The 27794-nt window shown below is 44.7% G+C and overlaps 2 protein-coding genes across 2 annotated transcripts in view; both read right to left on the bottom strand.

The window, feature by feature from the left end:
* The window catches only part of cacnb2b (calcium channel, voltage-dependent, beta 2b), a gene marked incomplete at both ends in the record, with an annotated part of 57601 nt that extends 47267 nt beyond the window's left edge, over positions 1–10334 (bottom strand). Inside the window, one exon of the mRNA XM_080462660.1 lies at positions 10287–10334. Within this exon, the coding sequence (XP_080318786.1) occupies positions 10287–10334 (48 nt within the window). The remainder of the gene's footprint in view (positions 1–10286) is intronic.
* An 11364-nt stretch (positions 10335–21698) lies between these two features.
* The window catches only part of stam (signal transducing adaptor molecule (SH3 domain and ITAM motif) 1), a 23884-nt gene continuing 17788 nt past the window's right edge, over positions 21699–27794 (bottom strand). The window contains exons 9-14 of the mRNA XM_080459541.1: positions 27382–27470; positions 26035–26122; positions 25888–25942; positions 24460–24613; positions 23899–24020; positions 21699–23258 (exon numbers count right to left, since the gene is read on the bottom strand). Of these exons, the coding sequence (XP_080315667.1) occupies positions 23048–23258; positions 23899–24020; positions 24460–24613; positions 25888–25942; positions 26035–26122; positions 27382–27470 (719 nt within the window). The 3' untranslated portion in view covers positions 21699–23047. The remainder of the gene's footprint in view (positions 23259–23898; positions 24021–24459; positions 24614–25887; positions 25943–26034; positions 26123–27381; positions 27471–27794) is intronic.

The raw sequence follows: 27794 nt of genomic DNA, 5'->3' as shown, positions 1-27794 counted from the left end.
TGCGCAGTAACAGGCTCTGTAGCCTCCATCAGTCTCTGCAGGAGGGAATCGCGACCATAAAACAATCTTTCCACTTTGAGAGCCGGAATAAAAACTTTGCGGATACAGAGGATCAGAACACTGGTGTCGTGTAAACAGACCCCCCCAAAAGTGAACAAAGGTTTGCAGATACACTCGTATGCTTTAATTCGCCCAACTGCTACTGATTACAGCAAGAATGCCCAAAATATGACCATGTGATGTCTGTTGTTGTGAAATGCTTCAACCAAATCAGATGAGGCTTAAAGCACAGGAGGTCCATGATCTGTGAGAGGATAGAGAATGAAACTAACTCACAACCTCTTATAATATGCAGTGAGCTATACGTGAGAAGAAGTTGAGCTCAACTTCTCTGCCTGAAACCAACAGGAACACCTTGGCAGGACGACACTACACACAAAACCCTCTGCACTCCCGGTTGCCAACTTACAACTAATAAACTAAAGTAAACTAGATCAACTAACTAACTACATGAACTAAGCAACAGAAACACAACACAACCATTACCAACACTACAAAACATAGAATTAACCCAAATAATTACATCTAAAACACGACAAACAGAAACTCCCATAATGCATTGCAGCGATCAGCTCCATGACCCTACGTATTACTAAAACGGCAGCTATACGCTGGAGATGGGGGTTTTTAGAACCACGAGTGTGAGTGGAGTGGCTTTCAATGTGACGTAGTTGTTGTGTGATTCACCATTATTCAGAGTTAGGAGAGCATTAGCCGCTTCCTGTGACTGTGAGCATCAGTGTTGGAATAATCTTACGAAAAGTTATCACATTCATTGTACCAACATTCCTTCTCATGAATTACGACTTGTATTTCTCCACTGTGATCTTTTATGGTAAGGAGGAATGTAGTCTGCAGATGGGAAGTGCTTTGAAATCAGATAAGAGGAACCCTAATAAAAGGAGAGGAGGCGGCAGAGGTTTTTCAGAGCGGGTTGGAGATTGTAACTGAAACACTCTTTGTCCGTTCTCCTCGCGAGTAAAACCGAACTTAACTCGGTGTGTGTTCTTCCTTGCAGAATTAATAAATGTTCAGAGGTTGGACCTGACAATCAGCATGAAGCATCGGAAGTGGAGATCGACACTCACATGTCTACATGTTACCGTACTCTCTGTCGTGGGACAGCGTAACACAGTTGGTCTGGGTGCGCCTTGCCTTGCCGTACCGTCTGGCCCACTGTGTTCAGAAGAAATCTTTAAAACTGTTAATGAGTTTTGATAATTTTTTGTACAACTTCTTTTGTGGAATCACCCAGACTCTGCCTCCAGCGGCCCCCAGGTAAATTGAGTTTGAGACCCCTGCCCTAGAGAATAGATCAGTGGTTGGTAAGGCCAAGGTCATTTCTTCTGATTTTCAGGAGTGTTGTATCTTCAACAAGCTGACTTATGATCAACTGATGTTTATTTGTAGTTATACCTTTATGCCACCTTCAATTAGGGGCCTGAGCCTTCAGGCGAAAGAAACACAACTATCAATCTCTTTATATCACATAATCATTTTTAATTTATTGCCAAATCCAAAATGTCTAAACTGAGTTTAGCTTAGACATTTTGGATTTGGCAATTGTGTCAAAGGTCCTGCAGATGTCTAAGAAGAGTATAAAGCCATTATTGGTTATCAAATAATTGTAATCAATATGGTGGAGTACCAAGCAAATATCATTGTGTAATCGATCTTCCTTTAAGAAATCCTGATTGCGTAAGACAAATAATATTATACCTACTACATGCCATACCTACTTATAACCTTGCTGCCAATACAAGTATTTTATAATCTGTATTCAGGAGTGTAATGGGATTGCTAAATAATCATTCTGCCTTGTTTCATTGTCGTCAATAATTCCATTACATTCATTCATTTTCTTCCGCTTATCCATTTCCGGGTCGCGGGGGTGTCAGTCTGAGCACCGTCATCCAGATCACATTGCACCGATTAAGAACCTTCCTGCAGGTGGTGAGCCCACGGGAAGGTGGCGCGCGACGTGGGACACGAACCCACTACCCTGAGATTGTGAGTCTCATGCTCTACCAACTGAGCGACAGTAATACATTATTGCCTCAAACAGCAACGTTTAAATTTCTTCCCAGAAATGCTTGTAGAAGTTGGCAGTTCTTCCATCTGGGCCTGAGATCAGTCAGAGGCTGTTTGCGTGACGACACCTTGAGTTCTTAAATTTTCAAATCCTCCTCCTCACAAATATTTCTAAAGTTTTTGTCATTTACAGGAATCCGATTCTTGATCTCATTGATAAGTAATTCACCGTTTTGTTTAGAATAAGAAGATGCAAACAGGTTGCTAAAGAAACTCAAGATCTCCTTGGCTATACGTTTTGGTTCTAAGTATTCTTCCCCATTCATGACGACAGTGTGAATTGTATTTTTTTCCGTGTCTATGTATTTATAACTTAGAGGAATATGGTGGGAGTTTTTTCCCTCGTCTTCAATCCACTTGGCTCTGGACCTTATAAATACTCTCTGAGCTTTATTCAGATAAAAGTCATCTACCTGCATGAACCTTCCAGCGTATTTGTGCTTCATAGAACTGAACATAGTCCATGAAGCTATATGCATTGTTCTACCTGTACACACTGACATCATCTTGCTATTTAAATTAAATATTAAATATTTTAATTATTGCGGCAGCCACATAAAAGTATATCGGCCCCGTGATGATGCCATCTTAATACCGCACTGGCTGGGTGTCAATTCTGGAGAGTTTGGTTGCACGGAGCGCGATCATGTACTACCGCCTCCCACCAACAGTGGCACTGTGGTGGTGATTCGGAACAAAATGGTGGTGTTCACCAGAAGAGGCCATAATGTTGGATTCCCAACTGCCATCTCTTGGATTTAGCTGCGTAGCTTTGTCCCTGATGCCTTCCTGTAGATAACTTACAAACATCTATCACCTTCATGGAAAAAAATAAAAAATAAAACAATTCAAAGTATTTAGTGGGTTTGGTTCATCTTTGTGGTCTAAATCAGAAGCTGCAGTGAGCCATTTTGTGCCTTTGGACCGTATGTTCGGCCCCCCTGTTTTAAAGGGTTTTAAGTGCTCCTTCTGGGTGAATTCTGAAAAAACATAATAGAACCTGTTGGGTTCTATTATGTTTTTTTCCAGCAAAAGAAATGTGCGTATGACAGTCCTTTCTAAAGCAGGTAAGACTTTACAGCCTAAAACAAACTCTCCAAATCCTGAAATCACACAATATATTTAAATAGGAAAAGTGAGCTTCAGAAAACATCTTGGTGTGTAAGAATGAACCTGATCCAGCCACATCCAAACTTTCTTCATCTTTTTATTTTGTCATTGTATACAAATCTTGAACAAATACAACATTAACTTTCCATTTCTTTCTCTCGCTCTCTTTTCTTTTTGTGTAGCTCTTTGATTCAAAGCCTCAACATGTCAGCAGAACCCTGATCCAGCTGGGCAGGGATGAAGTACTGCTGAGAGAAGCAGTACTGAGGTTGGATGTTCACTGGTTCAAACCCTCGATCTGACTGATTACTGAGGCTTCCTGAATGTCAATGGGTTTGGTTAAAAGCAGATTTACTTTCTCCAAAATGGGTCAGTCATTAAATCTTTCAGCCATAAAGTGGCTTATAATGTTTGGGCTTATCTTCTATAATATACATGACACCTGGGCTTTCTTACTTCTACAATAAGCTTAATTCAAACTGTGACAATAATTTAAATTGCAAAATGCTTAACAATATTCTTAAATTGTGAAACATTCCAAATCTATATGTAAAACTTTATGAGCTGTTATCTTTCATTTATAGATTAAACATTATTTGCCGTTTCAAATACATTTTCTTTGGAAAGTGGCCAAAAAACAATTCTACTAATCTTAACGTTGTAAAGATATTTAAAAAGTATTTATCATCCAGGCTTTGAAAAGCAGGAGCAAAAGCAACCAGACCTTGATACTATCTGTTTTCAGTTGCTGTGTTTTATCATAAATGAGATAAAAAAAAAATAAGGGATTGAATCATTCTGATCTGCACCACCATCAGTTATGCAACCCTGACATGATACAAGCGTGCGGATTTGAGTCTCTGCACTGCGCCCGAGTTCGTTGAAGTGGAAAGGCCTCACACAGGGATTAACGCTCAGTGCAACAGATGGTGTATTCTCCTAACCCCTCTGTTCAGCTTGCACACGCGCACAGATCTAGTCATCACAGAAGTATACAGTATATTTTACCTTCTTTTTGGGCGGCATGCTGTTTAGAAGTCTCCAGGTGCGTTAATCCTCGGTTGGAGCCTCCAGTTCAGATTAGTGATTCCAGAGCTCCGATATAGGAGGCATGGACAGATATGCCCTGGAACCTGTTCCACTTCCACTCACAGGGATAAATCCAGCAGCGCCGTGTGTCACAGAAATGCAGCTCTCTCTGCGTCGTTGTGCGTAAAGGTGAGTGTTCCTCTTTCCCTTAAAGCCACGGCGCATAGGCAGGACGCCGCCGGAGACCGGAAACCGGAGACCGGAGACGGGAGACGGGAGACCGGAGACAGAGCCAAGTCAGCACAGTGACTGTAGTTACCCTTCCCCGGGTCCTGCTGGTATTAAAGGCTTATTTCGCTGCACGGCATCTGTTGCGCCGCTCCGCTCTCTCTGACCTCAAGCACCACACACACCAAGAAACGTGTCCAACGCTGCGCAAACCACCGCAAAGTCTCATTAGAACAGGGACCGTGTGTGCAGCACCCAAACAGCTTTCCAGGATTTGTCTGCACAAATGGAAGCATTTCAATGAATGAATGAATGAATGAATGAATGAATGAACGGACACTTTATTTATTAGGAATTAGAAAAAATAATCTAATATAATAAAGCACACAACGTTATTGTACTAATCAAGAGAGTGGAAGTACAAGCCTATTATATCACACACACTCCTAATCAGTTATTGAAAACTAAGGCTACACTTCATTGTTCTACTCAAGTAATATATTTTATATAACTAAAGTATATGTTTCCTCTGATGAAAACTTTCTAAATTAGTACTCAGGAAAAAGTGCAAAAGACAAAAACCAAGATATTGGTTATCACTGTGTAATCACACAAAATGACTATAGTTTCCTACATTTTTCAAAGTATTTCAGTTCTGAGAGTTAGAAGGAGTTGGAGTTAGAAGGCTCCAGAGTTCCACTGGGAACATCGTGTGCTAAATTTGATTTGTCAGCACCTTTCAAACACCCGAGTTCACTATAATTACGAGTACTGTAGTGGCAGATTTAGGTACATCGGTAGTATTATCAGTATAAATAGTTTTGTTTAATTGTATTATATTTAGACTTTGACACCTTAAAACATATTATGCAAGCATTTCACAAGAAAAAGCGACAACATGTGCAAGCACTGAGTGGGATTCGAACTCGCGACTTTACGGTTTTTCTCTCTTTTCCCCACCCCTCCTCCCTTTCTTCCCCCTCTTCCCCCTTCTTCCCCACCTTTTACGGACAAATGTTCCCCAGCTTTAGCTCAGTAGGTAGAGCATGAGACTCTCACTCTCAAGGTAGAGGGTTCATGTCCCACGCCGGGCGCCACCTTCCTGTGGACTCTCCACCTTCCTGTGGGCTCTCCACCTTCCTCACCACCTCCCTGTCGGCTCACCACCTTCCTGTGGGCTCACCACCTCCCTGTGGGCTCTCCACCTTCCTCACCACCTTCCTGTGGGCTCTCCACCTCCCTGTGGGCTCACCACCTCCCTGTGGGCTCACCACCTTCCTGTGGGCTCACCACCTTCCTGTGGGCTCTCCACCTTCCTGTGGGCTCTCCACCTTCCTCACCACCTTCCTGTGGGCTCACCACCTCCCTGTGGGCTCACCACCTTCCTGTGGGCTCTCCACCTTCCTGTGGGCTCACCACCTTCCTGTGGGCTCTCCACCTTCCTCACCACCTCCCTGTGGGCTCACCACCTTCCTGTGGGCTCACCACCTTCCTGTGGGCTCTCCACCTTCCTGTGGGCTCACCACCTTCCTCACCACCTTCCTGTGGGCTCACCACCTCCCTGTGGGCTCTCCACCTTCCTCACCACCTTCCTGTGGGCTCTCCACCTTCCTGTGGGCTCTCCACCTTCCTCACCACCTTCCTGTGGGCTCTCCACCTCCCTGTGAGCTCACCACCTCCCTGTGGGCTCACCACCTTCCTGTGGGCTCACCACCGTCCTGTGGGCTCTCCACCTTCCTGTGGGCTCTCCACCTTCCTCACCACCTCCCTGTCGGCTCACCACCTTCCTGTGGGCTCTCCACCTTCCTCACCACCTTCCTGTGGGCTCACCACCTTCCTGTGGGCTCACCACCTCCCTGTGGGCTCTCCACCTTCCTCACCACCTTCCTGTGGGCTCTCCACCTCCCTGTGGGCTCACCACCTCCCTGTGGGCTCACCACCTTCCTGTGGGCTCACCACCTTCCTGTGGGCTCTCCACCTTCCTGTGGGCTCTCCACCTTCCTCACCACCTTCCTGTGGGCTCTCCACCTCCCTGTGAGCTCACCACCTTCCTGTGGGCTCACCACCTCCCTGTGGGCTCACCACCTTCCTGTGGGCTCACCACCTCCCTGTGGGCTCACCACCTTCCTGTGGGCTCACCAGCTTCCTGTGGGCTCTCCACCTCCCTGTGGGCTCACCACCTTCCTGTGGGCTCACCAGCTTCCTGTGGGCTCACCACCTTCCTGTGGGCTCACCACCTCCCTGTGGGCTCACCACCTTCCTGTGGGCTCACCAGCTTCCTGTGGGCTCTCCACCTCCCTGTGGGCTCACCACCTTCCTGTGGGCTCACCAGCTTCCTGTGGGCTCACCACCTTCCTGTGGGCTCACCAGCTTCCTGTGGGCTCACCACCTCCCTGTGGGCTCACCACCTTCCTGTGGGCTCTCCACCTTCCTGTGGGCTCACCAGCTTCCTGTGGGCTCACCACCTCCCTGTGGGCTCACCACCTTCCTGTGGGCTCACCACCTCCCTGTGGGCTCACCACCTTCCTGTGGGCTCACCACCTGCAGGAAGGTTCTTAATGGGTGCAAGGTGATCTGGGTGACGGTGCTCAGACTGACACCACCACCACCCGGAAACGGATAAGAGGGAGAAAATGGATGGACAACAGACTGGATAGATAGATGTCTTAGAGATTATATAGTGGAAATAAATCAAATTTATGTATAAACTAGTACAAGAACAGTGTGAAGCAGATATGGGAAACATAAAGGAAAAATGGGAATGCGAACTGGGCAGGGAGGAAACAGAGGATGTCTGGAATCAAAGTCTTGAATGTGTCAACACCTGCTCTAGTGTTGTCACGATACCAACATCTTGGTATCGATACTGATACCACTGATACCACCATGTAGCTCGATACTTTTGATATTTTTCCAAATAAAAAGAGAACACAAACAATGTCATTAGATCCAGCCTGTCTTAAGTAGGACCAATGTCTTTAAATGTTTTGTTACTATGCAGTAATCTTTATAACATTGAATGGCTAAAATATAATATTTTCACATTATATTCTTTTATATTTATTATATTTATAATAGCTTACATATTTTTCCAGAGCCACTTTTTCATGGGTATATAAGTTCTTACCTGAACTCCTTCTGTAGGTCTGGGTGTTTGTCCTTCAGGTGTTTAGCAGGTTAGTAGGTTAGTGTAGCTGGTTAGTAGTGTAGCTGGTTAGTAGTGTAGCAGGTTAGTAGTGTAGCAGGTTAGTAGGTTAGTAGTGTAGCAGGTTAGTAGTGTAGCAGGTTAGTAGTGTTTCCAGCCATGACCAGACGTGTTCTCAAACACTGTTTACTCAGTGGAGCTTCAGTGTTGATGGAGACACAGTGCTCTTTTGTTTTGAAGACAAAGTACTTTCATATAGCACTTCTACTACAAGTTACGGCCTTGTGGACGGAGCAGCAGCCATTGTTTCTCTCTCTCTCTCTCTCTCTCTCTCTCTCTCTCTCTCTCTCTCTCTCTCTCTCTCTCTTTTATTCCTCTCTCTCTCTCTCTTTTATTCCTCTCTCTCTCCAGACTCTTGCTCTTAGCTGCTCCTTTAGTGATGCACTCTCTTTCTTTTTACGGACTTTCCTCGGGTCGTTTGGGTCAGTTACACATGCTCACTCTCACATGGACGCAAACGCCATGTCAGTTACTCATGCGCATCCAGTACCTTTTCAAAGTACAAGCTCGGTTGGGAGAAGATTGTTTTGAAAATACGCTGGACACAATTTTTATTTTGAAGTTGTGTCCAGGAATGTTGTTGGTAAATAAGGTCGAGTGTGAAGCGCTCTTCAGTTGCTGAAGAGCGCTTCACTCTCCGTAGGAGAGTGCGCGCACCCGGTGTCGGCTGATTTTTTCACACCTCTCGGAAACCAGAGTGCAAAAACAATTTGAGTAAATAAATAAAAATAAAAAAAGAAACCGGCGCGCTGTTTTCTGCACTTTCGATTGTCCAAACTAACCAAATATAATCCACCTGTGAAAAAGGCAATCAAGCAGCTGCAGACTTTCTCCACAGTTATGCACTTTGTCCCAAACTGGACGGCTTCCGGACGTCAATATTTTCATTCTTTTCACATGTTTTTAAAACCAAAATGAACCAAGAGTGGATCTGGGCTCACTTTGGTGATTGGGTGATTCCTTCTTTTTCCAAAGTAGGAAGTTAAGTTTCTTTGCACAAAAGAGGCCACAGGACAGTACTTGGCGGTGTGCGCTGATTAGGCTGACAGATTCCACAGAAGATATCACCAAATTTCTGCGGTTGGGTAAAAGCACTAACTGACGCTTTACATGTGGAATGGATTTGATACACCGTTAATGATCGACTGGAGGACTTCAAAAAGATTTGGAAACCAACAATCTCGCATTTGGAAAAGGAGTAGGACGATATTAAGTAGCACTTAGCGGGTTGGAAGTGAGAAATAAGTATAAATAAGTAATAAATAAATAAGAACTTTATCATTGTTACATTTTATGCTTCACAATAAAAGTATTTGAAACAGACAAACACAGGCTGTGTGTTTGCATCTGATCTGATGTGTAATCGATTGGTTCAGCTCTTCTATCTCGTTCCTCACTAGAAAGACAAACTGCTCCTCTGTGAACGTCCACTCCTGCCAGTCTGAGAGACGTCAACCCCCAAAACAAGTTCATGCTGTTCCTGAGACACTGAGACACTGAGACACAGCATCAGCACACAGTCCAGGCAGAATTGGGAGTCCTCTGTGTAGGACTGCGCAATATGAATATCAGACTGTGGCGCTCCCTCTAGTGGTAGGTGGGGACAAGTCATATATGTCTTTTTAATGAAATATATTTGAAAATATATAAAATTAACAAAATAGCACAAAACGTAGAACAAAAAAAAATGTAAAAGAGAATATATTAATATTTTAAATGATTATATAAGTGATGAGTCCATAGCTAATAAGGTAGACCTCTGCTACTGTATGTAGAGGTCTGCCATAACGGTGGTACTTTTTTACTTGGGTGATACACACTCTGAAAACTTTAACAATCACTGCTCTGAGATATTCTGTATCTGGACTTCATTTGTAATAAGCTCTGCATCTTTCTCCAGTCAAGTCAGTTCCTTCCGGCTCCTCTACAGAGGAGACAACCAGAGGAACAATCAGAGGCAGTGTTACAGGCAGTGGGGACATCAAACATCGAAATTATTCTCAACACTGACACCCTTCTTGGTGACTGGTGGTACTGCAGCGGATGGTCTGTATCTTTAAGATTGCAGGAGGCAGAATGTCAAGACAGAGTTTGGATGGAAGCTGTGTAAATGTATCTGACATGGAGAATGAATGAGCATGTTGATGTCTGTCATTGACACTAAACCGGCTCCTCATGAAACAACTAACCCATCTGTCCTTGACGCCACTTTTGCTACTGGAGGCGTGAGAGGGAATATCAGGTATTACCAGCGACACAATCACACCTCTGGAAAGTCTTGCACCAGATCAATATGTCATCTGACCAATATACTGCACGCACACACACACACACACACACACACACACACACACACACACACACACACACACACACACACACACACACACACACACACACACACACACACACACACACACACACACACACACACACACACACACACACACACACACACACACACACACACACACACACACACACACACACTGTTGCTATGGTACCAAAGAAAGAAAAGAGTGAGAAGTGGATTATTCTGGGTGATGTTCTCATGCTCACTTACATAAATGGACTGCACTCTCCGCCAGTGTCCCAGCCCACAGCAATACATCAAGACATCTGGTTGGTGTAAGAAGAGGGGACAGGCCGACAGAGCCTTCAGGGAAGGGTTCGTTTCAGGACAGACTGGTGCACGTGGTCCTCACGGCACAGGTTATCCACCTGATGGGATGTCTCCATAGAGCAGAGACCCTGCAGGAGGAAGTGACTCTGGTGTCCACAGGTTGTCGTGGGGAAGGTTCACAAATACCTCACAGCATCCTCAAAGTGACCCCTGCTCCACAGGGGTCCGGATCCACTGTGCCTCTGTGGACTGGTTGTGGAGAGCCGACGTGGTGCGTCCTGCACATTTCTTTGTAGAGCTCTCTCCTCTGAGGAGAGACGGCTGATCTGCCATCCTTTTGTGGATTTACCGTCCTACCACTTCACCTCTCCATCCCTGTCATGACTCACCCCGTGAACAAAGCTGCTTCTCCAGCTGAATAGTTTGCCTCTAACACATGAATGTCATTTTCTTCTCTCTTCTGTCAGCAGTCGTCTGTCGCGCCTCGGATTTGTCCACGGAAACCTCCAGCATCACAAAACATCCATGGTGTATGTTTACCTGTCGATCCCAGCCTCGTGAGCCCGCCCCGGGAGTCCAGATTCAGAGATGTTCAGGTTCACAGTGATTCTTCTTTTCATCCTCCTCTTAGAGAATTTAAAAAATGCCCGTTAGCTCCTCCTCCAGTGTTTCCCCTCCTCAGCCGGCACGCTGCTTTTCTCTTCTCCAGGCTCCTCTTTCTCCATTCCTGTTTACCTGACTCACTCTTAATACTCATGTTTAGGCTGAGCGAGTGTGTGTGTGTGTGTGTGTGTGTGTGTGTGTGTGTGTGTGTGTGTGTGTGTGTGTGTGTGTGTGTGTGTGTGTGTGTGTGTGTGTGTGTGTGTGTGTGTGTGTGTGTGTGTGCGTGCGTGTGCGTGCTGCAGCTCACCACAGTCCCTGTTGCCATGCGAGAGCAGGTAACATTCAGCAAGCGCACAGTCTGAATGTAAATGTGCCTCCAGCAGCTTCACATTCACAAAAAGCTTCCAGTTACCCCCCCCCCCCCCCCCCACCCCCACCCCCACCACCACCACCACCCCCACCCCCGACCCCTGCTCACACTGCTGTCTCCACTCCTCTATCATTCCACCATCTTTGATTTTCTCTCTCTCACTTCCCTCCTCTACTGTTGCCTTGTCATGTTTTAGGTGTTTTTATTTGGCTCTACATATTATCCTGCTGCCAATATATATTTAGGGAGCAAGCCCGAAAGGCCAGGACCTATCGTATTTCTAATGTTTCTTATTGTTTTTTTCTTCGTTTCTTTGACTCCTGACGCCTCATTGAGCCACATTTCACCAACTGAACAGCCTCAAATGTTGACCAAATTTGCACGCTCATCAAGACTGGCGAAAGATTTAAGGAAAAGTAAAAAATAAACCCACAGCATTCCAAAATGTGCTCTCTGACGGCACGTAGAAACACTAAAATGGTCCCCACGGCCTGTAGGAATGTCGTAGGGAGATTAAACCAAAACTCAATTATTCGTCTCATCAATAATTAAAAATCGCACACCGACACCCCTGACCTAAATCCAACAGAAAGTCTGCAATTTGCCTTTCAAAATCAAGTTTGCAAACGCTATCTCCTCTGAGGGCGAATATCGCATTGGCTTCAAAACTATTAAATAACAGAGGAGATTCTCCGGCTCAATAATTCAGAACAACTTTTTGACTAGTCAAGGGGTTTAGTTTTTATTAGCCGTCAAAGCTCCGAACGCCGAATCCCGCCGCCGCCTTCCGCCGCCGCCTCCCTTCTAATACATGGGAAAACCGTGATAGAACACCTCGAACAAGTGTGTCTGTGGCTAAACTGTGACTCTGATTGAAAAAGCGAGCCGATCAGAAGCACGACAAGAACCTGCTAAACAAGACGATGTAACACATGTGAGGAAAAGTTCCATCAAACACGACCAGAGAGAACAACGCTGTCATTTCTTTTGTTGCCGCAATTTCAAGCCACATTGATCATTGAGTCAGATGGAGCTAAATCGTGCGTCTGCATCAAACTGCGCGTCCTAGTGCGTAAAGCAAGGGTGTCAAACTCTGGCCCACAGTCTAATTAAATTTGGCCCGTGAAGCAATACCAAATGACTACTCGGGCTGGCCCGACGGTATAGAGTGTCTGCGCAGACTGTGGCTGTGCACCCGCGGTCTGCGCAGACGGTTGTATACATACTGGGCTTACGGCCGTGTGCGTTCCATAACGGACCATAACAGGCTCCAAAATATCCCCACGCCTAGTGACCGCATCCTCCTCCTGTCCTGCAGTTGTTTCTATTTCACTCCAGGAGTTCTGAGCCCCTGGCTCTTGTTCAGACGGGGAGACGGAGGATCTCCTCACACAAGCGCTCTGGCGCATGCATAGTTGGAGCGCACAGTCCGCCCGGTCCCGCGTGGTGGAGGATGTCACGCCGACCCCACGCACAGGCGGACACGCACCACCTTATACTTAAAATCCCAGAATGCTCTGCTGGTGTTTTGGCGTGTTCCACAAACAGCCTCTCCTCTGTTGCCAGCAGTCCTAGCGTCCCCATGCTACTCCTGGCACCATGCCACGCCTCCCAGAATAGGTTAAGGCTCGGCGCTCCGCTCTGTCACAGAGCTGCTGCTCCGTTGGGCCGTGGGAGCTCAGGTGAAACATAAGGTAGTGATTATAAAGTTTGTGATAACCAATCACTCCACAAGATAATCTCAGTCTTCTGTGCATTACTGTTAGTTTTAATCATGGTGGCGAAGGCCACCCGATCGAAGACAATGGCCGCCACACCGCCGACATGTGCAGTACAGCTAGCCTGACGGTGGCGGCTATTTCATGAAGCTAAAATGGAAAAAGTTGAAACAGCAGATAAATAATCAAAGCTAATAATATTTCAGTGTGTGTAACATTCTACTTGCACATGACACCTCTGCTAAAGTTGTATCGTTATACAGGCACGCACGGAGGTAAAGCTGCATCTTTTTAACACTGAATACTGAATGCTGTAAATATTACTGTGTATTTTTGTCTCTTGTGGGTCTGCCGTGCTGTGACACTATCCTATCCTTAACTTTGGTGTTGAAACAAAGAACTAACTTCAATCGAATTTTAGCTAAACCGAGACACAGAATCTGCAGCAGCAGCAAAGACCAGCCTGGTTTTCTAATGCAAATCCTGCAGATGAGCAAAACAAATTCAAGGAAAACTGGTCATCATCATCCGAAATAAGGATCTTAACAGCAGCAATGAACACACTTTACCTTTCCAGGGCTCGCTTCCTTGTTTTCCAGGCTGAGAAGTCTTTGATGAGACTGGTAAAGTCAATTTCCTGAAATCACTCTCAATGGACACCAGAGATGTGATTCAGTGTGTTCTGCTCCGTTGTGGATTGCGGTTTGAAGTTTTGAGAATGAGCGCCCCCCCACTGATTACAGGTAATGTCAAATACTTCCAGTGTCAACATTTGGAAACACTGACTGACACCTCCTTTCTTCTTTCTGATGATAAACTCTTTGGGTTCCCGTTATTTAGTGGGTGTTTGGTGGGCTGGTGCTGCTTCAGCTTGAAGTTTCAAAATTTGATTTGACAGTTTTTCCCTCCAGAAGATGAATTCAGCTCTAATTGTGGACGTCGCTTCTATCAAGCCATATTCTCTATAAAAAACAAAACAAAACAAAATGATTTCTTTAAAATTTTTACAATTTACTTGGTGGTTTGGCCGAATTGGAGGCTCTTCAGGGCGAGCTTTGGTCCACGGGCCTTATGTTTGACACCCCTGCCTTAAAATCAGATCAGGGCCCCTGGGAAACCCTGCTATGGATCTGTCTCCTCTGGAGGTCAGCTGCTCTGAAACAGAGATGTTGTACGGAAAACAGTGTTGCCACAGTTACCTTAATAAAGTTATCTGATTCCTGATTACTAGTTACTCCTACTTGTTTTTAAAAGTAACCAAGTTAGATTCCAAGTAACTTTTTAGTTACTTTCAGCACCTGCCAACAACCCCCCCACCCCCACCCCCCCCCCCCCCCCCCCCCCCCCCCCGCCCGCCGTCTCAACATAAAAATAAAAATGACAACCGGTTTTGCCAAAAACTGATCCCTGCCTGACCTGCTGCACCTGCTGAAATACATTTGAACCTTTGACCTTCGTTCTTTGCTGTGTTTAAATTTGACTCATGGTTTTATTATCTGATTTTCACTATTACTGTAGTCTGTTGTGGCTCTTTAATAAAAGACAAATAGTCATTGATTGATTGATTATTTGAAAAAAAGGGGGGGTTTATTGCAATGTTAAGGTTTATTGATGATGATGATGGTTGGTTCCAATTCTTTTGTGTCACGTGAACAAACCATCAGAGTGAGCTGGCCTGTGATTGGCTGAGAGTAGTGAAATGGGCGGGTCAGGTGGACTGCACACATGTTGCCTGGTCTGTGTCCATGTGGAGGTGAATGGAGGAGCGGCTGGGTTCTGTTTAAGTACAGACAAGAAACTCGTCCCGCGGGACGCTGTAACTCACAGTGACTTGAACAAATAACTTTAATCTGATTACTGGTTTGGAAAAAAACACATTAGATTACTCATTACTGAAAAAAGTGGTCATATGAGAGTAACGCGTAACTAATTAACGTGTTACCGGCATCACTGATGGAGAAGCATGTAATGTTGATGAAAAACCCACGTATGATTTAAGCAGTGGAGGGATTTGCGGAGGCTGGTTCATCATGACTAACTCCCGGTTCACTGGAAGCAACAGGTGGTGTGTGGCGCAACTCGATCCATCAGACTTCACTTCAGAGACCAGAGGCCTGTACTACGAAGCTGGGTTTTCTCTTCTCCAGATAACTTCAGGATTAACTCTGGTTTTCAGTACTGCGACTCTCGCTCACTTCTCACCAGGATAAATCACCCGGTAACTGACGCTGAAAGTCTAACCTGCTCCGGAGCAGATTATGTTCTGGAGATGAGATCAAAGCTCCGCCTCCTGACCAATCACCATTCTTTAATGATGGTGATTGGTGAGCAGGTTCAGCACTGAGCTGCAGAGGAGAGGAGAAATTCAGAGCAATCTTTTTGACATAATAAAATAAATCCTGGTCACTGAAGCTTTGAAGGATGTTTTAGTTCTTGACTTGTTCCAAGCCTGTTTATCTGGAATAATGAGCTTAATGATCACACCTGACAGAACTGCAGAAACATGAATTTATGGAACCAGAACTACTCGTGTCGTCACGGTGATGGATCAATATTCCAACATAAAACACAAGAGAAACTCAGCCTCTAAACAAGCGAAGAATCCAAAGTAAAAGATCAGTGAGGAAGTTCAGCCTGAAACATTTCTGCTGGAATAAAGTGTAGTAAAATAAGTGCCGTCCGTTTATATCACTGATAAATTAATATATAATCTCACCAAGTCAGCATTAACAAGTCAGGAATGTTCTGGCTTCGGCTGCAGCAGCAGTGTTGCTTTTAGCTGCTGGATGTGTTTTAATTCTTCATAATCTCAGAGATTAACTGCTCCTTCAGTAATCTGTGAACTGCTCTGCAGGATTTCTCTGTATGTGATTGGTCAGACGCTGCAAACTCCGCCCCTTTCACGTGAACGTGCACACGTAGGTCTGGGTTGAACCAGAGAGTTGATAACCTGCTTGGTAGTAACGGTGATCAGGATCCAAAGGGTCTGGATCAGTTGATCCAGGAAACAGAGAGATCCTGGATCTGTTGATCAGGGATCGTAGTCCCAGCCTCGGGTGAGGCTCGGCGGTCGCCATCAGCCTCGCCAGTAACTTCACCGGGGCAGGAGCTAACCGATGTTTGCTTACTCACAGTCTGCCTCTAGGATGGAACATACTTGCCCCATTGTTCATCCGCTGAACGCTCAAACCTGAGTGCGGACTGTGGACGCACACAGGATTCCATTCTTAGTACATTTCCGGTTTCACGTCGGTGCACGTTCCATAACGGCATCAGCCTGCAGGTGGTGACCTGTTGACCAGCCCCCATAGACACCTGTCCACCGGGACAGTGCGCAGTATGCCAGACGGCCCAGTCCATCCCTGGCCGCCAGTTGTCCCCGTCTCCAAAATGTGTGTGCGCAAGTTCCAAGGTTGGCGTACCGGTACGCACATTCTCCTGCAAAGTTTATTTTTTAGATCACAAACTTTGCGTGGAAAGTGGCGAACACATCTTTCAGGATCTGTTTTGTGCGGAAACAACCTTTGTAAATGACGCCCCTGGAGCCTACTCCACCAGAAACCCCTCCACTCCACCCAAATCCTTCATCCCAGTTGTGGGTGTACATTTGTGTGTGAAAGTCAGGCCACCCCTTTAAAAACAGCAGATTTTATTTTTATGTATATTCATATTTATAGTCTCTCTGGTATATGGGGAAAAAGACAATATTATCAGGAAACATAAATGCGTTGTGACATTTTATTTTATAAATTGAACAGAAATTACAAAAATAAAATACATCACTTTGGCATGTGCAAAAGTCAGGCCACGCTACAGCATCAGTACTGAGTAACACCCCCTCTGGCAGATATCACAGCTTGTAAACGCTTTTAATAACCAACTACAAGTCTCTGGATTCTATTATTTGGGATTTTCCCCCATTCTTCCTCACAAAAGGCTTCCAGTTCTGCAATATTCTTGGGTCGTCTTGCATGCACAGCTGATTTAAGATCGACCCACGGATTTTCAATGATGTTTAAGTCTGGAGACTGTGAAGGCCATTCCAAAACCTTCTGAACCTCCAAACATACCTTTGCTTTTTGTGGCCAAATAGTTCTATTTTAACTTCATCAGTCCACAGCACTGCTTTCCAAAAGCTACAGGCTTCTGTAGATGTTCTGTTGCATATTTTTGACGTCGTCTTTTATGATGAGGACGCAGGTAAGGTATTCTTCTGCAGACTCTTCCATGAAGGTCTTTTTCTACGAGTATCGCCGCACAGTGGAAGGGGGGCACCACCACTCCTGAGTCTGCTAAATCTTCCTGCAGGTCTTTTGAAGTCAAATGTGGGTGTTGCTTTACCTTTCTGACCAGCCGACAAGCTGCTCTCTCTGAGAGTTTCCTTGGTCTTTCAGATCTCATCTTGACCTCCACAGTTCCCCTCACCTGCCATCTCTTAAGCCTCGTTTCCACAGTGCCCCTTGGTGCCGGTGCCGGTCGGGTGTGGTCGGCTATCCGTAACCAGACCCGTATCAGTGCCGCTTTTCCATTACACGGGGTTCGGTTTGAAATGTAGGCGGGGTTATGAATGGTTGTGTAATCACGCAGGATGTGACGCCATAACCGGAGGACATTTTCAAAAAGGTTTCCTGATTGCTGCTGGAGAACTGATTGGAAATGGCTGCTTGCTGTGAGAACAGCGGTTGTCACGGACCAATGAGCAGACGGCAGTGTTGAAGCTCCTCCCCCTCATATCCGGCACATTGTGCCTGGTATCCCAAGTGGAGGGGTAGTGAGAAATGGTTACCAATGGTAACGGTTCGGAGTCAGTGGAAACGCACAACAACCGGTTCCGACCTGACCCGTACCGGCACCAAGGGGCACTGTGGAAACAAGGCTTTGATTATACCTCGCACTGTGAAAACTGCAAGCTGAAAACTCTGTGCCTTCTTCTTGTAGCCCTCCCCGGCATTGTGGGCATCAATAACTTTCATTCTTCATGACAGCTTACACAGCTTCTTAGAAGGAACCCATGGTTGCTGAGTGTTTGCACAAGGTTTGTGGAGTCGCCGTATTTAAGAAACCCTGAAATTGGCATCACCTGGCGCTCCATCACGACATCTGTTGACACATGAATCAGGACTAATAAGCTAGTGAAGGTCTGAGCTTGTAAATAGAATCTGACACTTTAGAATTCTCAGGGTGGCCCGACTTTTGCACATGCCAAAGTGATGTTTTTTATTTTTGTAATTTTGTTCATTTATAAAATAAAATGTCACTATGCATTAATGTTTCCTGATAATATTGTCTTTTTTTGACCATTGATGGATTGGCCAATTCAGTTTTGTCGTTTCTGTTATAGTGTAAGTTCATTTGTAATTTGTTAGTGAAACACAATTCCTCCCCAGATCCCCCAGCGGAGCCACGGCAGCGCAAGCATTTAAAATGTGGTGTGAACAGTCACACAAAGAAAGATCTCAGCCAGCAACTGTAATTGAGCATCAAGACCTGCAGTGTGAACAAAGCCTTAGACCAGTGAAAACCTGCGCTTTTGTCCGATGAGTCCAAGTCAGATCTGTGGTTCCACCTGCCGTGTCTTTTAAAAGGTGAGAAGATTCTACGTGCAGGGTTCCCCCGTGAAGCCTGGAGGAGGTGTGATGGTGCTTTGCTGCTCACATCATTGCAGATTTATTCAATATTGAAGGTCCACTGAACCAACATGGCTCCCACAGCATCCTGCAGCCACACGCCATCAAACCTGCTTAGTTTTAGTTGGACCATCATTTCCTTTTCAGCAGGACGACGAGGTCAAACACACCTCCAGGATGTGAGAGGGACACTGACCAAGGAGAGTGATGCCAGATGACCTGGCTCCTCAGCGTCTGTGGAACTCCTTCAAGACTGTTGGAAAAGCATTTCAGGTGACGACCTCATGAAGCTCATCCAGAGGTGGCCAAGAATGTGCAAAAGTAATCAAAACAAAATTCAGAGTTTTGATGGTTTCAGTGAATGTAAATGGCGATGAAAATAAAGAGAGAAACATGAATGAGAAGGTACGTCCAAACTTTTGACTGGTCGTGTAAAACTATACTGATAAATGGCTCAGTGGTTAAAAAAAACAAAAGAAGACATGAGAATGAAGTGTATTCCTCTGTACATTTGGCGTGGCTTTATTGTGAATACCAATTCATAAGTATGGTTAAAAGAATTCATAAAAATAGCAGGGTACAAGTTGAGACAGAACTATTACAAGAATGTTGATTTCTGAAACTGAAATCAGGCGGCAGGCATCTCATCCTGTACAAATCCAAACTTAAAAAAGTCCCATTAGAAAGCAGCCCAATGAGAAGGTTACATGAAGATGATCAACTGGCTGCCGGTCACATCGTCCAGCCTTCTGACATCACAAACCTTTACATCAAAGTAAGCCACACACAGTGGAGGGAAAAAGTGAAGTATAGCGTTAAGAATCACTCAAGTGCAGTTTCTTTTAGGCAAGTTCACGCTAAAATACTAAAGAAAGCCTAAAAAGAAAGCCTTTAAAAACTTGGTTCCATTAAAATACACAGGTGCTGCACATGGAACCCTGCAGAGTATTTTACCAATATGTAAACCCACATGCTTCCTTCTGCACGTGCACTGTTCTGTCCAGGTCTCTACAAGTTAACGCCCCTGGGCCACAGATCCAGGGCCAGTAGTAGAAGTTGTGGCCGGTTCAATTCCAGAACATGAGCCCCATTGAAGACTGTGGTGAATTATCAACAGACCTGCTTCAAAAGCAGAAACCAAAGAACTTACAAGAACTAAAAGCAGTAACTCCAGAAGAATGGGACCGTTTATCCCCCAACAGTGTGACGTGCTGGAGGGGAACATGGCAGCCAGGATCTGACAGCAGGACAACTACAGATTCATTTGATGGTTTATTTAGTTTTGGTTCAGTTCTGAACACATTGTTATCCACTGACTTTGATACTAACAATGTTGAAAACTGCCATATTAAAACGGTCAAGAATTAGATTGGATTAGTTTTCCTTGTAAACAATTAAGAAAGTAATCTGTATCTTGTCTTTCTAATGCAACACAACCAAACACAAAAAAAGACTTTCCCACAAACATTTCATGGTAAGATTTTATGAGTGTCCAAAAACGTTCCGCCACCCTTGAGAATGTTGTCTTGAGAACCTGGAAACTCTGTTTACATCCGCCTGTGAGCTTATCGAGGGCAAGAAGCAATATCAAGAATATGTGAAGCCACGCGTGTCGTACGGCGCAGCTCCTCCTTCATGTAGCATAATTTAACATTAAATTTAACATTAAATACAACAGATAAATATGTGCGTTGTAGTCGGCGCTTCCTTCCTAAAGACTTCCACATGTAGAAGCCTCAGAAACAGCTCAGACCACTCCTCACCTTAACTGACCTGGAATGCCTCGTGTGAAACCACAAGTGAGTTTGTCCAGTTTGGAATGAAACCAGCGGCGTGGTGGAGTAGTGTTTAGCACTGTTACCACACAGCAACACACTTCCTGCTTCAAATGTGTGTGCGTGTGCGTGTGCGTGTGTGTGTGTGTCCCTCAGCTTTCATATGGTGGGGGGGTCGACAACCATGTAAACTGGTGAGATTTGGGTGAACATTCAAATCATTAAAAACTGACTTGTATTAATACTTTAGACTTTTATCAGAGTCTAAAAACCAGCCGGGATACACCCCTTACAGAACAATGTGACCAATGAAGTGAGGCAGGTTGAAATGAGGCTTGAGCGCAGCTCCGAGGAGGAGCAGCTTTCAAAGGGTGGAGGAAATGGGAGACGGTGTGTTCAGTCAGTCTTCACATTGCCATGTGACTACAGTACAACAGCATGTATCAAACAAAGGTTCACGGTTTAAACATTTTAAATAAACAACTAAAACAGGCGGATTATCACATCCTCCGCTCAAGTATGAGAATACGTACAACTTGCACTGCTCATCTGGTCATAATATTACGACAATAATCAAACTATAAATTAAAATGCACTGCAAAAGAAAGATCATGCTCATTTGTCAACACTGATTAGGACCTGCTGACCCTGGAGTTCATGTGGTTAGAGCAGACGAGTCGCTACGCCGTCACAGCTCCTGGTGGCAACAGAACAACTCCTTCATGGTCCAAAAAAAAAGAAGGGAAACGACTTAGTTCCTCTTGTCTTGTTCCCTCCTTCAAAAAAACAAGGTGTCTTTAGTTTTCCATACTTTATACATCATGTAGTAGGAGCCAAACGTTTTCAGCGTCACTAAATGTCCATTTTTAAATGTCAATAAAAAAAAATAAGTAAATGTGAGTGGAAGTCCTGTTTCTTTGTGACTCGTTAGTCTGTTGATGTGTGTGTGTGTGTCTTAGTGTGTCAGTGAAGGTCTGGCAGACCTGGGAGGGAAACCTGGAACTATAGACTGAACAATGCCTCTGCCCAGTTCACACACAGGGTCAAGTTAAATTACCCAAAGTTACACTTGCTCCTTCAATTTGAAAAGACCTTTAAAAGGTGTGTGTGTGTGTGTGTGTGTGTGTGTTTGGGGGGGGGGGGGGTGTGTGTGTGTGTGTGTGTGTGTGTGTTTGGGGGGGGGGGGGGGGGGGGGGGGGGCGGGGGGGTAATGAATCCTGTCTATTCCAGATCCACCAGAGCTTTTGATTCTGCAGTCAGAAGAGGCTCAGTGGGTAAACCACTCAGCACACCAGCCTGGTACCAGCTGGGATTTCAGGGCTGATTAGGCTGCTCACTTTGTTCATGTATTTCTTAAACGTTCTGATCAGTCTCTTTCACTTAATGATGTTGTTTGAAATATACATGGTGTTTTTAAATACCTCCGACATACTTCATACTTTCAAGAAATGTTTCAAACTAGAACGATGGGATTTTTGAAATGTTTTAGAAACTTTCACTTGTTAGAAGTTTTCTCAGTCACATTGGTACATTTAGAATTAACTACTTGTTCAATCTCCACATCACTGAGTCACTTGTGCACATCTAAAAACTAGTTCCTCTGTTTATTTGAACAAGTTGCAAATGCTTTGGTTCGTCCATGCAAACAATTCTGTACAATCTTCTGCTGTTTTCTACGTTATCAACTGCTTATGTCACGTTGATCAAACTGTATTATCATATCATTATGGTCTGTTGAATAGTCCACAATAAGGTGTAACTTACAATAACTATCATCAAACCTACAGCCATAGTTTACACCAGAACGTCCCTTCAGAGTGCTGCTGTATAAGATGATGAAGCCATTTCAGTCTTTTCCCTATGTAGGGACACAAGGACTTGTCATTCTGGTGGAAATGACGTGTTCATTGACACATATTTACTTTTGAGAGAGGAACTATGGAGTTTGAGCAGGAGTCTGGCTGTTGCAGGTAATTCCTGGTGTTTTGTTTGGAGAAATGCACTTTCTGTTTAGCAAATGTTGTCGATGATTTGAGAAATGCACCAAAGCGACTGAGGAAAAACTGAAATTCAGATCTTAGTGCACCATGCAATACACAACGCATTTCGGTTCGTCTTCAAATCTGTGTGAAGAGCAACACACGGTTAGATAATGTCTCTCTGAGGGCATTTAAATGGACATGTTTCAGTTTAATCCCAAAGTTATGAGGTGAGATGGAGAATTGTTCTTGTATAACCAGAAACAGCTACTTGTTAAGCTGAAACCTGTTCTTAGGTGAAGTGTGAGCAGCGTCTGGGCCGATAACACAAACCAGTACCTGAACTGTTTGTCGCAGCAGCAGTGGTAGTAGTGGTGATGGAAGCGATGAGCTTGTCAATGTGTGTGTGTGTGTGTGTGTGACAGTGAGTCCTCTGTCAGCATGTGTGTGACTGTCGCAGTGTAATGATACCCCTTCCAACAGTGTTCATTATTAAAACAAAGATATAATGAAGCAAATCACAACTATTTGATCAAGTCTGTGTGTGTGTGTGTGTGTGTGTGTGTGTGTGTGTGTGTGTGTGTGTGTGTGTGTGTGTGTGTGTGTGTGTGTGTGTGTGTGTGTGTGTCCTATAGGAGGGCTTTCTCTGAGTAGGGGGCCTGTGGGCCTTCTGAGGGCGGAGCTATGCTGGAGACGGTTGGCGTGCTGTAGTTTGCCATCTGGCTCATGCCTGCCGGGGTGTTGCATGGTGCGGCGCCCCCTGCTGGGTTCTGGTAGGACTGAAGGTCTGCTGGGGCCGCTGTGTAGACTGGCGGCTGGCCCATGTACATATGAACGTCACTGCAAAGACAGTTAAGGAAACGATCTCAGTACAGCAAGAATGAAAGTTTGTGAGAACTCCACGATGAGGAACTTAAAACATGATTGAGTGTAAAACTGTGACAAAGTTCCCAATGGTGTGCTCTGCTTTCTAATGATCATCACAGCCGTGTTTGATCAGTTGGAAAAGGCTTGCAAGATTCTTCAGCGCTTTACCCAAATTGTACGCCAAAGTTTCTCTGAATTATCATCAAATGTGTGTGTTGTATCTAGAGAGCCTGTTTTAAATGTAAAACTGTGGTTTTAAGTAAAATTGATCATCTATGGTCAGTGAATGAACACTAATATAAATATAAACAAGTACTTGCATCATGGTTAGATTGGACTGACTATACCAACATAGAAGGATCGATAGGAATACATTATAAAATATAAAGATCCCATCAGACATAAACCTGGTGAAGTTGTGTTTATCTGCAGCCCACTGCAGGACAGTTCACTATTCTGCGGAGTGAAAATATGCTGTGCACGCTTTGGACGTGTTCTGAAGGGGTTTTCCTCCCCGAGGAAACAATACACAGAGGAAAGAGCCGTGGAAAAACAAAGACAAAGTACAAATCTGAGCAGACAGAACGATGCGGTGAAGGTGAGTGAAGGCCACCTGGGAGCTGGCTGAGCGGGACCAGGAGTGCCAGCAGGAAGATGCTCCATAGGAACCGCGTAAGTCTGCACAGCAGCGCCGCTCATGGAGTAGGAGCCGGGCTCCGGCTGCCCGGGGTAGCCCTGCCAGGGGAGACCGCCATCAGACAGGGTCGTCACATTCTTCATACACATAACATATCTCACTAACCTGAGTCCTGCATGCAGGTTCACTGGGGAGATTTGTGCGGAAAGAGCATCGTGAACACTCTGACCTGCATGTGCGTCTCTTGAAGCGGTTAAGTGCTAAACAATACATTAACACACGTTCACCCAACGCTGTGCAGCTGAACTTACTACCATAACTTCTGTTCCATTAGAAAATAAATGCCTATTGAGCTTTGATTTACTGTAACTTGCAGAAGGATAAAGGAGTCACTCACATTAAAAATCTCATCCAAATAAAGCGTCAATGAGACCGTTCTCAACGTGAGGGGTGAGCGTGAACACCTTATGAATAAAAGCCTGCAGCAGGAGTCCTGCTCTCATGTTGGAGTCCTCCTCGGAGGTCGGCTGACTGTACCTGTGGCGCTGGGTTGGCAGGTTGCTGCATGTAGTACTGCTGACTCTGCAGTTTGGCATACATGGCATATACTGGATCTTCGTTCATCAGTTTGGCGTACAGAGACAGAGCTTCCATCACCTTCATGTTGAGCTCCGACAGCTCCGAGTGTTTCCTGAACACACCAACAGGAAGAGGTCAGTACCTATTGAACAGCTTAACATCGGCGTCCAGCTATTTCTGGAAATACTTTCATTATTCAGAAAGACCGCACCATGGAGTATCAAACTTCAGCCTTAAACCTCCTGAAGCAAAGAGCTGAAGGACTCCACCCTGCACTCTGGATCAGCATGTATAAGAGCTAATTCAGACCATCGCATGTTCTCAACACGTTGTGAGGAAATCAGAGTCGCTCAGTGAAAACCTGCTGATGGAAAGCTTTAAGCTTTTCACCTCGGCTCCTCATCCTCACTTTGGGATTTAGGGACTTTTTCACTACATCTGCTGACTGAACTCAACACTGCCACTGAACACAGGCAGTATTTTTGCTGTTAAAGTTTAAGTAAGAGCAACTCCATGTCACTGCACAGTTTAATGCAGCGAGACGTCCAGAAGTCATTTGGACGGTCAATCTTTGAAAGAGACGGACAAAAAAATACCGCACAGCTGCTGAAAGCCGCCTACAGAACTCATGTGTACAGAAGAACCTCAGACAAGGAACCCGGTAAGAGCAGACAGATAGTGGAGTTTTAACTGTTAACACCTTAATGAGGGACGGCCTCCTGCAGCACGGAGCTGCTGGGAAGTTTACTTTAGTCAAACATGAGGCCCGTGGACCAAAACCGGCCGCAAGAAGCTCCAATCAGCCTCAGAAACCACCAAGCAAGGTGCTTATACAGGATTTATAGTTTTAGTTTTTACATTTCACTGGATTTTGTGCAGAATGTTTTATCCTTTAACACTGCTTGGATCTTGATTAAAAAAAAAAAAAACTAAGCAGATATGCCTTTTGTTTAAATAAAACATGTCTAGGTGAACAGTTTAATAAAGCAACATTGTTTTTGAAAATGTTTTTGTTGTTTATCTGCACAAGGTTGTTCCACTTCCAACACTATTCACTGTGAGGATTGATGCCATCTAAGAAGAGTTGAGTATAATGAAATTGCTCAAATGTTTTGGTGGTGAAAATGTGTTTTTTTCTGTCATAAGGTTTACTCTTGATCTCATCTGGACTTGGACCTTGTGAACTCGGACTTGACAAGCCCCGACTTGGGACTCAATAAAGGTGGACTGGACTACAGCCCTGGGTGCATCACATAACTCCGACCTTTCTTTCTTTTCTTTTTATATTTGGTGGGTGCAGCTTATCTTCAGGTGCAGCTCAATAGTCTGGGAATGACGGTACGTCTTCTGACATTCCTTACAACCAACACCTTCGGCACAAAGCACCTGTCTATATCTTCCAACTTCTGGTCAATGAGGGGTCCCATTTGATTGCAGGCACCTAAAGAAATAAATACAAAATGGTGTCCACATCAGGAATACAGTGGATCGAAGTTGCTCTGTGTACTTTTCTGTCACGTCGATCAGGCTCACCTTCCAACTGTAGTAACTCCACAGTGTCTGCCTGGTTGTCTGTTGGATCAGCACTTTGTATCATCTGCAGGAGTTGGTCCATTTTGTCCTGGTAAGTTTAAGAATAAATTAAAAACACAGGGCCACTGAACTAATGGACTTTCAAAATGCAGAAAAGGTGTTTGTGACACCTGCAGCTCTTAAAGAGGCTCCACCAAACTTATGGAGAAACAGCTCATTTTCAAAATGGCACACAAATGTGACAAATGTCCCAATTAAAGCAACGAAAGGTTGAAAACTTGCTCAAGTAAAATCTGTGTCTCCTCTCGCTATGTCTCCTGCACGGTGCCTTTCAATTCAGCTGAGAAATGTTGAGTTTTTAAAGTCTCCTCTTGGTAAAATAACCAGGATTAAATACAAATAAAGAAAAGTCTTAGAATTCACTTCCGCTGACAAGCTTTACCTGGAGCTTTGAGATGAGCACAGAAACTACTGAAGGGTTATCAAGAGCTAAAATTAATCTCTAAACGTTTCACCTTAGAACTACTTCAGGACGAATCACCGCTTAACCCTCAAACACAGGACTTTTTAATTTAGAAGGTAGAAAATATTGCATATCACTTAATGAGAGGTTAGGATTCCATATATAGAGGGAACATGAGCTGGGATTAGACCATCACGAGGCAGGATTAGATTAGATTTACCCTAAAGATGATGTGTTGTTGCAATACTAATCCTTCCTTTTTTTTTTTTAAAAGAAAGAACCTGAGTGAATCGGACCGAACGAAGGCGATGGCACAACAAGCTGAACGCCACATGTGAGGTTCATGCAGCAGCTTCAAACAGCCAGCCAGGTGAAGCACATGGAGACATGGAGCTAACGTTACACACTTGGACATTGGTTGAATAAAAACATGAGTAGACTCAACTTTCATTGAGACAGAAACTCTGAGGAGTCAAAGGTAAAAGGTGGAGTTATGAGGTGTGTGTGCTCGGTCCCATGAAAAGACCTGATCTGATGGGCTGGAGCAGATTGATGTGGGAGTACACTGGATCATTTACACACTCAAAAAGACTAAACATTTTTAGCATCAATTAAAAAAAATGTTAGACCACCGTCAAGCTTTAGGGTACATTAGAGTACTTCGATCTCATCAACAGATTATCAACTAGAATTCTGGACATTCAATATTACACTTGTAATACTGATATTGATATGCTTTGCTGCTCCAGACACATTTTATTTGGTGGGACATGTGGACAGACGTCTCTGGGCGTGAAGGTTGCAGTCCTCCAATAACAGAGATGTGCCGTTGAGACAAGGCGGAATGCGTTGAGGTGGAGAAGTGCAGAGAGAGGGTGGAGTACCTCGTCTATATACACCGGCTCCTGTTCAGGCTCGATGGTCTCCACCTGAACGTCCTCACTGAACTGCACCGTCTTCTTCTCTGTCTTCACTGGGCAAACAAACAGAGCAGCACAAGGAATCACAATCAAAGGCCAAATGGTCCATCCAGGGATGCGACAACACCACTTTTTTTAAAGGACGAGTACAAGTACTAATCTTTAACGACTTGGAGACACAGAGTATCGATACGATTAAATGATATAAAGCCCAATTCAGACTCCATTCCCAAACAACACATGGAGGCTCTGCGTTGCCGTGAACCTCCACTGAGCCTCTGCGTCAACGCTACATGCATCTATACCGGCCTGACAGTCTAGAACAGCGGCGCCCAACCTGCTTGTACCTCCGTCAGGTTTAAAGCAACACCACTATC

Source organism: Lipophrys pholis, assembly GCF_963383615.2.
Source record: "Lipophrys pholis genome assembly, chromosome: 1".
NCBI lineage: Eukaryota > Metazoa > Chordata > Actinopteri > Blenniiformes > Blenniidae > Lipophrys > Lipophrys pholis.
This window is presented reverse-complemented; position numbering and strand designations above follow the sequence as displayed.